Source organism: Hippoglossus hippoglossus, chromosome 4 (assembly GCF_009819705.1).
Source record: "Hippoglossus hippoglossus isolate fHipHip1 chromosome 4, fHipHip1.pri, whole genome shotgun sequence".
NCBI classification, from domain to species: Eukaryota; Metazoa; Chordata; class Actinopteri; order Pleuronectiformes; family Pleuronectidae; genus Hippoglossus; species Hippoglossus hippoglossus.
In genome coordinates this window covers 27,601,325-27,616,365 of record NC_047154.1, presented here as the reverse complement: position 1 = coordinate 27,616,365, position 15,041 = coordinate 27,601,325, and the positions used below count along the sequence as shown (strand labels likewise).

The following is a 15,041-nucleotide window of genomic DNA, read 5'->3' as shown; positions in this document are numbered from 1 at the left end:
GACGGAGCGTTACCGCCCCCTGCTGCTGTGGTGTGGTAGCGTAACCTCATCCTCTTTCAAATCAGACTCATTTTTATAATATATCATATATTTACCTGGAATTCTTCTGTTTCTATGTTTGTGAAGCACTTTGTAAAATTGATTGATTTTTTGTTATTTATTATGATTGACTGCTGAGATTGATTCACAATATCTACAGCGCAGAGGTCACAGTGACCTTTGACCCTTGACCACTGAAATCTAATCAGTTCATCTTTGAGTTCAAGTGAACATTTGTGCTCAATTTGAAGAAATTCCCTCGAGGCATTCCTGAGATATCGTGTTCACAACAGTGGGACGGATGAACAACCTGAAATCAAAACGCCTCCGGCCACTGGGTGTCGCTGGCACGGAGACATAAAGACCAGACACCTTATTAAGATTGTGACTTTTATTATACTAAATTGCATCTATAATATACAAACATTCACAATATTTTGTACAATCACTTTGTGCTTCTCCCCGTAGAGGAGTGAACTGTAAGACAACAAGTTTACATAAACTCTATATATAATTTGTCCATGGTATACACAGCATAAAAATAAATTCATAAATTCATACAACACCATTATAGTTTCTAATTCTATCATTTACAAATTCACTTAAAAATAATCATATGAAGACAATGTCAATATTATTGTATGTTTTTATCAATATGAAGACACATGTTTGGGAGTCACACACAGAATCCTGCGCTGTGGTAGCTATTTCACAATTTGGCAGGATATTGTTTTTTAATATCTAATAATAAATGCACATTTTTTTCCTCCACAATCTCGTTCATGTGCACGCACACTGTTTCTCAGCTGACATGACGTTATCAAAATATCACACTTCCGTCAAAGATACTGTACACAAACACAAAAACCCTTACAACTGAACACGCAATAAATATCTTAACCATATGCAACAATAGAACGTTGGCTCTAATATCACACACACACACACACACACTACGTTCATGTGGGAAACACTGCACACATGACGGCTACGTGACAACACCTGCTAACGGGGAAGGAGAGAACCATGTGCTCTTCACTCAGCAGCTCTGCTCACATGTTGCATGTGTGAGTATAAAACACCCTCAGTATGGCGTTGGGTTGTGTCGGCCAGTGCAGAAGCTGTAAGCCACCATGAAGCAGGGCTGCAGCGCTCCAGTCTGTGGCAAGTCGAGAGGGTTCGACCTGGGTCCAGATCACTGGATCGTTTTGTCTTCTTTTGTTTTGGTTCAGTTTGATTTATGAGTCTTGAAAAGTTGGTTATTTATTCTTGGGAAACACCAGAAAACTTTACATAGAAGTTTGTCAATTACAAAACCACAAGAGCCAGAGACAGCAAAAGACATTGTAGCATCAAGGTTTGAGAAGCTGCTCCCTGCCGCCTCCTATTGACCATAACTTACTGGAACAATCATTTATATGTTTGTGGTTATTTGAACAAACACTTAATGAGGAATATGTTGCAGGTTTTTAAAACTAGAGTCACAGATTGAACTTGAACAGAACTTACTAACTGATCACATTTCCACAACCAGGGGAGACTGATGAATCTGTGGAATTTAAAGTGCACACTCACAACGAGCTGTAAACTAAATGACATGAGTCAAGATCCCCCGGTGTCTGGGGCCTTCAGGCAGTCGTCCACTTTGGACAAATTTGAAGACAAACTAAAAGTCTGCGACATAACATCAGAGGAAAACGACATGTGATGAGCTGGCAATGGAATTTACTCATCACTGCTCCACTCAGACCAATCTAGACAAAATAATATGCTCAGTTTTTTCTGATGTTTACTTCATGCAAATCTGGCAGTTCAATGAAAGTCTGGGGTCTCTGGTGCCCTCTGCAGGTGTCCTCCAGTAAAACCAGTCGTACACAGGTAAGAGAATATTAAGTTCACGACTCAAACATTTGGTTAATGTCCTGATGTAAGAAACTGTGAGTGTTACTCATAGATTAGTTGTATTCACGACTTATGACTAATTACTAAGCTTATGATTAAATGATTTGAATCTTGTCAGAGATATGACTGTTTCCATAGTTACAAGGAAAAGTCTCCCATTTGGTCTTTGGTGAATTCATTGTGCTTCATTTCATTTATATGTTGTTTGTTTATGTAAATTCACTGTTTTCATGTGCACATTTTGCTGTGGTCGGACTCTGGTGTCTGCACCAGTGCAGCTGTTTCCCTTGTACATTTCATGCTTCTTCATGAATAGTGCAACACATTTGCTGTTACTATGGTTCCAGTACAAATACTGTAGAATATTGATTTGTCTCATCTGTCTACCTGATAACAATCTGCAGGAACCCTGTTAAAACATCACAATAGGCACTATCATCTCAACTGTTGGTGCAAAACCACTGTGCAGGAGCATCTCAGACTGGACCAGTGTCCGTCTGGGACTCGACCCCCTCCTCACATGGACTCACATGATTTCAGCTGCAGCCCTGCCGGAGAGTTGTGCATTGGTGGTGTAGCCCTAAAGCGTCTTTCAAGCCAAAACACAGCACTAAGTAAGGCCAGTAAGAGTTATAGGCATATTGAATTAGAGTGGACCCAACTATCACCAACTATCTGAGAAGCAGCGGATGACTCGGGGAACGACTGCGACCTGTAAACTTGTGATCGTGAGCAGCTGCGGTGGTGCCAGCTTCTCGTTGTGCTACACTTCGAGGAGAGGCAGTGCTGTGCTGACCTGTGGAACCGGCTTGGCGCTCCGACACAATCTGAATTTGGCGTGATCAAAAGTGTGGAACCAACGTGAGAATGACGCTAGGTTTTCTGCACAACCTCTTTAATGAGGACGCGTGTTAGCGGTCAATGAACTAGCAAATAGCAACGTGAGAATTCCGCTAGGTTTTCAGGGAACTGAAGTGATCGGGCCTTTTTTCTCGTAACATCATGAACGTCACAGGAGCGTAATCCAAAGTGGTTCTTTAAACTTTTCAAACACACCAAATCAGGTTTTGTTTGGAGACCAGTGCTGCTGTGACTCCTCGTCTATGTAAGGACCAACCTCAGATACTCAGGGACGGGGGGCGGGTGAAACTGGCGAGCCGATATAAACGCTAGCAGAAACTGCAGTAGGGATAATTGACTGCTCACAAACATGGACCGAAGCAGAGAGTGTTTTGAGGAATGTTACGATAGTTGAGCTGTATTTGTATTTTTTTTTTACTCTGGGGGGCGGGAGGGGGGGCGAACAAAGCGACAGCAGAGGGGAGGCGACGGGCGACGGACGATCAGCAGCACTTCTGAGGTAGCTGGGCGGGCTTGTCGGTCAGTCTGGTGGTCTTGGCGCCGGGGGCCGTTGGCACCTCGACGTCCACACGCTCCGACATCTTCACGCAGATGATGTCCACCAGGCGCTCGAAGACCTGCCGCACGTTGATGTTCTCCTTAGCACTCGCCTCGTAGTACTCGAAGCCTGCGGGCGGAAACAGGAAGTCATTGTTAGTTCTTAAACAAACAAACATTTTCCCAGAAGCCCCTTTTCCACTAACGTCTTTCGTCTGCAATGTGAATGATTCGATCATTATTCACTTATGGGTCAAGCTTATGATTAAAGGAAAAGTGGCAGTAGAAGGTTTTTATTGGCTCCGATCGGCAGTGACAGAAACGTGACACCTGGTGAACATGCTACTTTGGCAGCGTGGCGAGAGAGCGCCTCAGTTTCCGATGTCAAACCTGTTTTTAACAGTTTTACCTTTGGTGTAAAACAGAGATAGTGTTTTGTAACTTGTTTATTTACATTTCTGTGACTTAAAGGGAAAATTCAAGTAGTTTTCTTTAGCAGGGCTTATGGATCAGATCCATTAAACTGGTGGAGGCTTTTAAAGACGAACGCTGGGTGTGGTTTCACCAGGGTGTGTTTGCGGTCTTCACTGTTTTCTTCCCACTTCACAAATATCTAAATCCCTGAAGGACTTTTAGCAGATCCAGAGCTGCCGGTCCAACTCTCTCGCTGCGAGCAGCCGGAGGCGTGTACATCTCTCTGGTGAAAGTGAGAAAACAGCTCCCAGCAGTGCAGCTGAAACCAGTTTGTAATTAAAAAGGTCTCCTTGGCCCTGGGACACAGGGAACTTGTATGAGTTGTCTCGTGGTATTTCTCTGTACACACATGCTGAGGTGACCTCCTTCTCTCCTGGAGTCGCACTGGTTCACACAGGTTTCTGTCAGAATCCAGTTGAATATCCCACAACTCTCTCTGGAACCCTGATTTTTGACGGGTTGTGAGTGTAACACGTGGTTTTTCTCTCCCGAGTCTCGTTAATTATCAACAACACGGAGGAACAGTTTTACACATGTTCAACACCAAGTGGCACCTTTCTAACTTTTTAACTTTTCACCTGTAAACATGCTAGAGACAGAAAGCAGGGCTATGTAAACAAGAAACCCAAATACACATAATAATACACATTTGTATATTTTAAAAAAGTATTATGTATGTATAATATATAATAATATAATATGAGATAACGAGCTTTAGAAGGAAATTTTTTGTTATAACAATATATAAAACAATAATATCTATTTATATAATAAACTTAATTCTAAAATGGACAGAATATGCAACATAATAAGTACAAATATAATAACACGATAATAAGTATAAACTAGTAATTAAAAAAACTATGTCTACAGTAACTAAGGTTACATTACCATGTCATTGCAAAGGTTTTTGTTGATGGTAACCAGAGTTTGGAAGTTTGATGTAGTATTTCTGGTTCTGACATGAGTATTGTAGTCTTTAGAAAATAAAAAGCCTGATTTCTCAGAAACACAAGATGAAATAAATATTATCTCTGAGACTCATTAAACTACAAAGTGAACATGTCCAGAATCAGGCTCCTCGGCCCTGACACCTCTGAGCCGCTGCTTCAGGTCACGTGTCACAGTTCTGTTAGAAACATGAGCTGATGAGTGTTTTCTGTCCTGTTTGCTCAGCTCCTGAAATCCAGGACAGCGAGTTTGAGCCTCACCTAACTGCTCGGAGAGATGTTTCCCTTTGTCCACAGGCACAACTCTCTCCTCGTCCATGTCGCACTTGTTGCCCACCATGATCACCTGGGCGTTATCCCAGGAGTACGTCTTAATCTGAGTGGCCCTGGAGACGCACACACACACACACGCACACGCACACACACACGCACACACACACACACACACACACACACACACACAGCAACATTAATCATCAGATTTAACTGACTTGAGTCTGAGTTTCCCGTCTTTATTTGAATATGAGCTCCTGTCCAATCACATACCAGTCCTGGACGGCGTTGAACGACTCTTCGTTGGTGATGTCGTACATGAGGATGAAGCCCATGGCGCCGCGGTAGTAGGCCGTGGTGATGGTGCGGTATCTCTCCTGGCCTGCCGTGTCCTGGAGACAGAAACTTATATTTAGACATTATAAATACTGCACTTTTAGTAACAAAGAAGAACTCCAAACTGATTGGTCCAGGTTCCAGATCATGCATCCTGCAGTCATCCGATCCTTTGATAGGTGTTAACGTGTTGAACACGTGTTTCATTCTGACACCAACAACTTCAACATATCACGCTTGTGACACAGAGGCTCCTCCATGGATTCAGACCCCCCCCCCCACACCACAGACAGAACAGCCTGTAGATACTTATACATGATAACACAAGTTTCAAACAACTTCTACAGTGCTGTTGAATTGTGTGTCTATACTTTCTATCAATCAGTGGTGGCTACATCACAGCTGAAACTGGAAGCACAACCTGGAGAGATCATCACAATCATTAGGCTTCGTCCTCTGGGGACCAGGAACATCTACAGTATCTGTCAGGGGATTTTTCTATGGACAGACGTATTTAAACCGCTGGACACTGTAATCTGTTGACAGTGAGTGTGGATAAGCCCTTAGGCCTTCATGCTAAGCTAAGCTAATAATGCACCCGTTCACACTGTTTGATTTGGCAAACACTCCGAGGTCTGTAGGAAAACTACACAAGCTCAGATTGAAACCACTGACCAGTTTCTCTCTGAAAACAAAAAACATAGTTCAGTTGCTGATTTATTTCATGTTAAAAAAATAAATGTATAAGCAAAACTAGAAAAAACTCATTCAAGCTCATAACTCCAATAAGGCCCAAGAGTGAACAATAATCTTATCTTATCTAATAAGATATACAAATATAAAAAAACAAGCAAACCTGTGAACAGTGTTGGGACATGGTTATTTGTGTACTACACTTCGGCCTACATGTGCAGTCAAAAGCCTGAAGCCGCATGTCCTTTGTTCCGGAGAAAACCAGAGCAAGGAACTCAGTCTCCCAGGGGCCTCAACGTCACACAGAGGTGTGAAAACCCCCCCAGGGACACAAGTTTCAACTCCTATTGGTCACTCTGGGACCCATGACCTGTGAGGTCACCGGGCCAATATAAGGCCTGTTCCCCCTTTCTTCTATCTTTTTCTACAATCCCTCCACGGAGAGAAGGCTGTCCAGCTCTTTTCCTGCATCACCGAGGGGAGAAGCCTGGCTTCTCCAGCTCACATCTTCTCTTTCCATCCAACTCTTCGAGAGGAGCACAAAGGTGCAGCTTCCAGCTCATCTCACCAAGGAAACCTCCTCGCACTCCAAGCTCTACCAACCTCCTAGCAGCGACGCAATGTCCTGCAGGAGAACTTCAACCAGCAACTGAGCTGCACAGCTCAACAGAATCAATAAGGCAGGAGCCACACAACCAGCCAGACGACGCCACCGAACTGCGACTGCACAGCAACTTCTTTTTTCCCCTTTCCACAGACGGGTAACACAACTGGGCTTAATAATTATACTAGGCTAAGCAAGACTGTTTATTCGATTCTGTGTGATGTTTATAAGTTTGATTTGTGGCTGTTACTGCCACGCATGTCTCTTCACCTAATTAGCTCTGACCCCCGCTACAGGTCGTAAACATTCCAATAGGTGGGGGAAGGGTGTTATCTCTTTGGCCAGACGCCATTTTGAAAGCACGCTGACTCACACAGACACACACATGCATACTCACATACCTATCTTTGTTTAGTAAGTACACCATTAGTTATTTGTGTTTTTATACTTTATTATATTCATAATAAATGTTTTTCTTTCACAAATGTTTTTTTTGCCAACCTCTACACTGTCAAGAACCCCATATCTTTCAACTTAGCTAACTATCTATATGGTAATTTTGGTTATAGTTATTAATTTAATTGTTAATCAGAGTTCCAAATTTGTAGTTAGAACCTTTATGAGACTTAATCAATAAACTGGCTATCTTTTCCCTTCCTTTGAAGGGTGGTGCCCCGAGGTAACTTTAATCAAATAAAGTTATTATTTAATATTAATAATAAAATATTAATATTTTATATTTTATTTTGATAACCAAATTTATTGAATGCCGAAAGGCACACCATTTTATGGTATCACGTTTAATGCATTATTGCACAACAACAGGTTGAGGAGTTTTTTGAATCTTTATCATTTTAACACTGAGAAGACAAAGATGGTTTTATTAACATCAGCTACAACAAACTTAATCTCTGAGCCCGACTGACAGGGAATCAGCCTCTGGGAGCAGCAGCCAATCTGTTGGGGCTCCGGGTGTCCACAGCAGAGATCTGGGACAAGACTCTGTCTTTGTCTCAACGTTCATTGTTTACAGTCGGACGAGTTTCTTCACTGGTTTCTAAGCTTGAAGCTTCAGGTTTCCTTGAAAACCAGTTTGCTGTAGAGAAGCGTTATTTCTTAAAGGAGACAGGTTTGACTCCTGTCAGACTTTGACTGGATGAGCAATTAGTGTTAGCGTAGCAAACATGGAGGCTGTGTAATTCAGCTCTTTCATATATTTGTGTCATTGTTGATGTGTGTGTGTCTGTTTATACTCATCACTGTGCTTTCAATTTGAATCAATCGGCTCTGATCAGCTTGAACACACACACACACACACACACACACACACACACACACACACACACACACACACACACACACACACACACACACACACACACACACACACACACAGTACTGTCTTCATTGGCAATTAAAGAGACCTCTTGGGGCGAAGAGGTTGAGACCAGGCGGGGGACAGAGAAGCCTGGAGGGGGAGGGTGTGTGTGCGTGTGTGTGTGTGTGCGTGTGCGTGTGCGTGTGTCTGTGTGTGTGTCAGCGAGAGACTGAGTGAGCGTGAAGAGCTGCTGCCATGGCAACAACATCACCACTGATGATACAAGCTGTAGAAGTCTTTTCCTTTCCTCAGCAGCTCGTTGTTGATTGAGAGCAGAACATCATGTTACACTGCTTCGCTCTCATGTCTCATACTGTGTTACACTATGTTATAATATAATATACAGTCACACAATGTATCACAGTTCAATATATAGCTACACAACATAATATCCATCCTCACCCAGATCTGCAGCTTGATCCTCTTGTCGTTGCGATACACCGTCTTCACCTTGAAGTCGATACCCACGGTGCTGACAAAGGAGTTGCTGAAGGAATCGTCGGCGTAGCGGAACAGGAAGGACGTTTTCCCAACGCTGCTGTTGCCAATGATCAGCAGCTTGAACATGTAGTCAAAGTTCTGGTCGGAGCCGTCCCGCTGGCCGAAACGCTGGTCTGCCTTCGCCATCTGAGGGTTTGGTTATCTGAGAGAAACACAGTGAGTCATGTGATAATCCATCTAAACCACAGATTCACCACACGTCTCCGTTTCCTCTCACTGTCAACACATGAAGCCGAAACATCTCGGCCATCTTGTGCTGATGACGTCATTTGGATTCAGAGTCAGTCTCAGCTGTCAATCATGACATTAAAACCAAACTGATCAGAAACACTTGAACAAACATCAGTGAGATAAGAACGACCTGAAATGACAGAAACATCTTTGACAAACGTTTATTTAACGTCTACTTAGATTATTTTGTTTGGTCCATCTGCTAACATGGAGGAGGTGCAGCCAGCCACCAGGGGGCGATCATTACGCTTTGGCTTCACCTTTGGGAGCCGTCATGTTGTCCATCTTTATTTACAGTGAGGTTGAGGCGGATACGTTCATTTCAAAAGCTCCACCTCACTCTCAGTTACGGAAATCTACAGGTTTTCCATATTGGACAAATTCAAATGTTGTCCTGATGGTGGCGCTAGATGTAAAGTCCAAGGATCATCAGAGCTATCCCAGTTCTTCCTAAAGGGGAACGTGAACATCTGAACCAGCTCTTCACTTTGCCCTGGGTTCTGTCTCTCAGGTCAGCCTGTGCACCTGATTGGTGGAGCTCGACAAGAGGCTGAATTCATCCTCCTCTGCACGATTTGAAAAGACAAGGGCTGATGCTCGGTGACAGTTTCAGTGAGAAGATAAAGAGGGAATTTAATCTTTGGGTGAACTCTCCCTTCAAGATCCAGGTGAACCGTCAGGTTGATGTCGTCACGGAGGATTTAGGTAGAGTAAACAGATCATGTGTGTAAAAAGCAGCGTGGTTCACCTCCATGTCGCTGAATGTTACGAGAGTGAAACACTGACCCACTGACCTCAGACCAGCTTTTTGTTGCTCAGTCTCTTCCACTGCCTCAACACATCAACGAGTCTGACCCCAGCTCACTTTCACACGGACGCTCACACGTGCTGGAAGATTCTGAGAGCTGATGAGTTTTCAAATGGGGTCTTTGAATTTTGACTCATATCTCTGCCTCTGTTATCTATCAGTGAAACTAAACGTTGTATCAGTGTTAGAAATAAAATGCACGTAAAAGCATGAATCTATTTCTATGTGGGTTTTTAATTAAAGCATTTACCAGTTGAAGAAAACTGCACAAATCTGTTCCTCCTCGCTCGTGACATTTCAGAAGTTTTCACTGGACTGTGCTCGGTGACGAGCTGCAGCCAGACAGGATTCAGCAGAAGCAGCTGACGGAGCCACATCGTGCCAAACAGAGAAAACCAACATCACATTACACTTCACCTGTCCAGTCAAATGAAGCCAAAGAACAGCCGGAGCGTGACCTTGCAGACAGGTGGAGGTCGCTGTGTGGGGTCAGTGGATGAGTCAGAGCTGAGGATCCTGCTGGGTTCAATCTAGCGTGGAAGGCTGTGTCAGTGGAGGCTCATCCACTCTGTCGGGGACCGGGGGAGGAAAAATACATCTGAGATGATAATTCAAGCTGTGGAGACGTGGCTGACGTGTGGAGTCGTGTGCACTGTTATCCACGGACTCATTTTGACACCATTAGGTGGAGAATTACTGAGAATCTTTTCAAAACAGTCAGTTAAATGCAGTCAGACGGAAAACGATGTGCTGCAGATCTGTCGCCTCAGTGCTGCTGCTTCCCATTCAAGACTTGTCATGTTATCTATTGTTTATGAGACAGAGGAGCCCGAGTCCCCATCGCACCAATCTCAGCCACGGCTTGAATTCCTTCAACACAATCACAAAGGAGAACTGTCAAAATGGAGAACACTGAAAAACGTCAGCTTGTCCACTCAATTCCTCAGATTGTGAAGACAAGTGGAAAATGTTCCAGCCTCACATGAACCCACAGAAATGATCACAGCCTCTTTTTTAACCTGCTCGTTTAAAAAAGAGGCAAACCAGAGGCAGCAACAATCCAACTGGGAGAAGCTACAGCAGCTTCAGGGATTGTGAAAAGTAAAACTTTCCCTCATGGCAAACCTGCTTTGGCCCAGATTTGGCCCACACTCACGTACCGTGTGGAATGATGGCCCGTTCCTGGTCGTCACAGCAACACCACATGTCAGCCAAGGGGCCAAAGGTCAAAGCACGTTAGGCTCACATCCACATTGCACTTTGCCGAGAGCACCACCTGTTTGCCAAGTGGCCACTTTAGGCTCACATTCATTTTGCCTGGGCCACAAGAAGGACAGAGGTGCCACATCATTGTGTGTGTGGCCCACATCTGTAACCGATCTGGTTGTAGTTTGGGTTGTGTTGACCGTGTTCACGAGAAGTATAAACGACGCCCTCTAGTGGAGTTCAATAGCTGTAACTGCCACTGACGTTCATTTTCATTGGATGGCTTTTTAATATACTGTAATTTTATTCTTAGAGACTTTTTCTTTGTAGTTTTCCACCATGTCTGAGGAAAATGTTGCTATTCAAACATCTTTCTATCCGTACGTTACCTGCTAGCTTAGCCACTGTAGCTCTTAGACAGTAACGTTGGTATTAGCGTCCATGTTTCCGTTGCCTGGCAGCAGTGTTATGGTTTAACCATGAAAACCAAGCACCTTTTGGACACGACTTCCCACATCGTAACCACGAGCTCCATCACAGAGCTGCTAACAGGGCCCAACAATCAAATCAGCATTTATAATAGATCATAACGAACATTATCTCCAGATAATCCACAACAAGCAGCTCCTAACACTGTTATAGCAGCTGATGCTGATGCAGAACAGAAACATGGACAGATGAGATGAGAGGATAATATTAAATAAGAATAAAAAGCAGCACATTAAACTCAGATACAGAACTTCCTGAGAGCCAGACACACAACATCTTACCACAACGATAAAAACCACAGCCTAATAACGTATATAAAGACATGAATGAGATAGAAGTGAACACACAGGACCAGTGTCACGTGACAACTGTATACAAAGACACTGAAATGCAACTGTTCAAACTCAGTGATTATATGATATTTATTATGATTCATTACATTTCATTCTTATTATTGAAATCGTAATACTCCAGCAGAATGGGATCCCTGTGGATCACACACATTCCTGCAGGCAGAGGAACCACAGCAGCTGAATCACGAGCCCAGAGGAGGCTCGGCTGCACTGCACCTGCACATGATGATGATGCTGATCAACGCTGTCCTTACATACATATATATAGATATCTCTATATTAACGTTACTATAGAGTTTCAGGGAGGTGGTGATGTGATATGTGATGAATGACTGGGATGTGATGGATTCATGTGATGACGGTGCTCAGTGTCTTACCTCTGCTGGATCTGAAGCTCTCTCTCTCTCTCTCTCTCTCTCTCTCTCTCTCTCTCTCTCTCTCTCTCTCTCTCTCTCTCTCTCTCTCTCTCTCTCCGGATGGACACAGCTCGGTCTCGTCGCTTCCAGAAGATTTGATCCTAATGATGATAATAAAACAAAAGTATTCCCAGCATCGATCTTCTCCACTGACCGGTTCGGTGAATCGCGATCAGCGGCTGTTTGCGCACAGCGGATTGAGGTGAAGTGGCTGGAAACGTCTCAGCTCCGACGCACGCAGCCTCTTCACGCAGCTTCACGCAGCCTCTTCACGCAGCTTCACGCAGCCTCTTCACGCAGCTTCACGCAGCCTCTTCACGCAGCCTCTTCACGCAGCTTCACGCAGCCTCTTCACGCAGCCTCTTCACGCAGCTTCACGCACACACCCTGCGAGGTGGAGCGAAGGGATGAGGATGTTTGAGAACACGTCTGCGAACCGTCAGCTCCTCCTGCTCCGAAAATAACACACAGCCGCGTCTCTGTGAATGAGCTGCTCCTCCGCCCGGTCACACACAGACACACACAGAGACACACACTAACACAGAGACTAACACAGAGACACACACAGAGACACACACTAACACAGAGACACACACAGAGACACACACATCTGCTCACACACAGAGACACACATCTGCTCCCTATGACTCACAACTGAGGAGGTGAGGCGAGTGATTAGTTCAGAGAGAGAGAGACATCATCATCATGCTGCAACACACAGACACACACAGACACACACAGACAGACAGGCAGACACACACAGACACACAGCGACACACATATTCACACGAACAAACACACACATATATGTAATCTAGTAAATATAGTAAAGACTTGTATAAAGACTAGTAGAATTGTATAAAGTAATCTATTACAGATTCGATTACTGATACAATAAAAACTGTTGCAGTTATCAAATATGTTCAGAAACAGTATTTTCCTCTTTACAATTTAAAATAGGTTTTATTTTTGCATCATTTCCAATGTGACAACAACAGAGTTGGAGTTATGATTTTCTAAATTAGGGGCCACAATTGACAGAGGGGTCTAAACATCAGTGACTCTCAGTTTACAGTAGGTGGCAGTGTTGAGTGATGACCGCACCCAGCCACACCGTTATATACAATGATTATATAGACTCACATCGAAGCAATCCAAAGAATTTAAAATGTATAACTCACTTCTGAGATGAACCTCTGGCGTCAGGAATTCACACACACCAACAAGCTCCTTCTGTTACTCCTCACTGTGACCAGGAGAGGGCGCTGTAGCTACACTCATGATTCATGCAGACTCAACATGTCTGTGTGTGTGTGACAATCTGTGCAGTGGTTTTTGGTTTTTTAATAATTAACACTAATCCTGCTGACTCACAAACACACACATTGACTGGGCTGAGAACATAAACTCCTTCATGGAGGTAAGGACACAAACATTATTTGCATTTAGTCTTTCTTAGTTTGGTCCATGTCCCATCTGCTAACATGGAGGAGGCAGGGTTTTTGACCTATACTGCAGCCAGCCACCAGGGGGCCAGGAAGTCACCCTGTAGCTCTCTGTGCTGGGCTTACTCTCTATATATGATATAAATGATCAAATATGCATCCCATACTTTTGATTTCCCTGCTGTTCTCCTGGAGTTTCAATTTCCCAGATGTTTGCCCCCACATGATGAAATGTCCCCATCTTTAATTGTGTTTAATCTAAACAGACACACACACAAGCACACAGGAGACACAAACGTGTGTGTGTCACTCAGGATCTCTGTGAGGATCCCTGTGACTGTGGCAGCTGCAGAGAGGAGTTCAAGGAGATCAAACTGATCAAGACATCCTTGAGGTCTCAGTGGGCTATCAGTGAGAAGCATCAGCCATGCGGGTGTGTGTATGTTGGGGGGGGGGGGGGTCTCTCCTGGGGCTCCAACACTGCCAGGGCCGGCCCTGATTAAAACACCAGTAGGAACCATTGTGTCTGTTAACGTGAAGCATACTGGGATAGTTCAGTGTGAATCAGTGCATTAGAGTTTTACCTACATTAGTGAGATCCGTTCCTCCTTTGCAGCAGAATCGTACATTTCATATCCCTGTCCTTGTCTCTCGTCTCCTAGCCTGTCCATATCGTCTGTCTTCATGTCTTACTTGACCTCTGCCCCAAGACCCAAGTGATCTGTTGATTACTCATAAGACTGCAGAACGACATTAATAATCATCCTCTACTTATGTGACTGAACTTCAGGGCTCATGTCTTCTTCGTCTGTTTCATACCTTGTAGCTGCTTTCATTTTGTTCCAGCACGTCCTTGTAAAGCTGTGTCACTGACTCAAGTGTGTTGGACCTTGTGATTGGTTTTCAGGTGTTTCAGCTTCCTCTGGTGTCCTCACGTCAGAACTGTAGCGTCACGTGACGCTGTAAAGATCGTAACTTCCGTGTTTGTGTATAGTTCGTTCACCTTGTGTGTCACCGGTGAACGGGGCACGTGACAGTGTTGACAGGTTACGTCACGAGGTTGGAGAGGGCTTCCGCGGGGATTCCCCCCGGTGCGCTTCCGGCTGCAGTCGCGGGAAATAATCGCTTTTGTTTGGCAGACGCAGTTGTTCGTGATTCTTTTTGAGAGACGTGAAGTCTACGTGTCCTCTTGTGTGTGTCGGTACGTTGTGTGTCCTCTGCTGTGTGGTATTTCCTCTTTGATTTGACAACAGCCTGTTCCTATGGATCAGACTGAGACTCAGGGTGACGCACTTTCAAATCACAATTTGCCGCGTTACAGGGGGGCGTGGTCTGGTCAACTTTATGAATGGATTATGAATGTCGTGATGGGATTGGACCAATCAGAGCAACCGCACTGATTGGTAACCGGGGGGGGGGGGAGTCAATCCGGGGGGCGGGGTCAATCCTGGCGCGGGGCTTTAAGCCTCACTTAGGGAAATTCTCTCTCAAGAGTCCAGACCCGAAGAGTCCAGACCCGAAGAGTTCCAGACCCGAAGAGTCCGG

General features: G+C 44.4%; 1 protein-coding gene across 1 annotated transcript; it reads right to left on the bottom strand.

Moving 5' to 3' along the window:
* Positions 1-3,111: 3,111 nt before the first annotated feature.
* Positions 3,112-12,338, bottom strand: rab3b (RAB3B, member RAS oncogene family). Its single transcript, XM_034583538.1, has 5 exons — positions 12,013-12,338; positions 8,450-8,674; positions 5,310-5,428; positions 5,025-5,149; positions 3,112-3,469 (listed from the first exon to the last, which is right to left on the bottom strand). The coding sequence occupies exons 2-5, from the start codon at positions 8,672-8,674 to the stop codon at positions 3,285-3,287; spliced, it is 654 nt and encodes a 217-aa protein (XP_034439429.1). The 5' UTR covers positions 12,013-12,338; the 3' UTR covers positions 3,112-3,284.
* Positions 12,339-15,041: the final 2,703 nt, after the last annotated feature.

Excerpts from the sequence above, each read along its gene's own strand:
- rab3b (XM_034583538.1), bottom strand. The coding sequence starts at position 8,674 with ATGGCGAAGGCAGACCAGCGTTTCGGCCAGCGGGACGGCTCCGACCAG. Across the intron at positions 5,429-8,449 it reads GGATCAAGCTGCAGATCTGG|GACACGGCAGGCCAGGAGAG; the intron begins GTGAGGATGGAT and ends TTCTGTCTCCAG. Across the intron at positions 3,470-5,024 it reads ACATCTCTCCGAGCAGTTAG|GCTTCGAGTACTACGAGGCG; the intron begins GTGAGGCTCAAA and ends TTCCGCCCGCAG.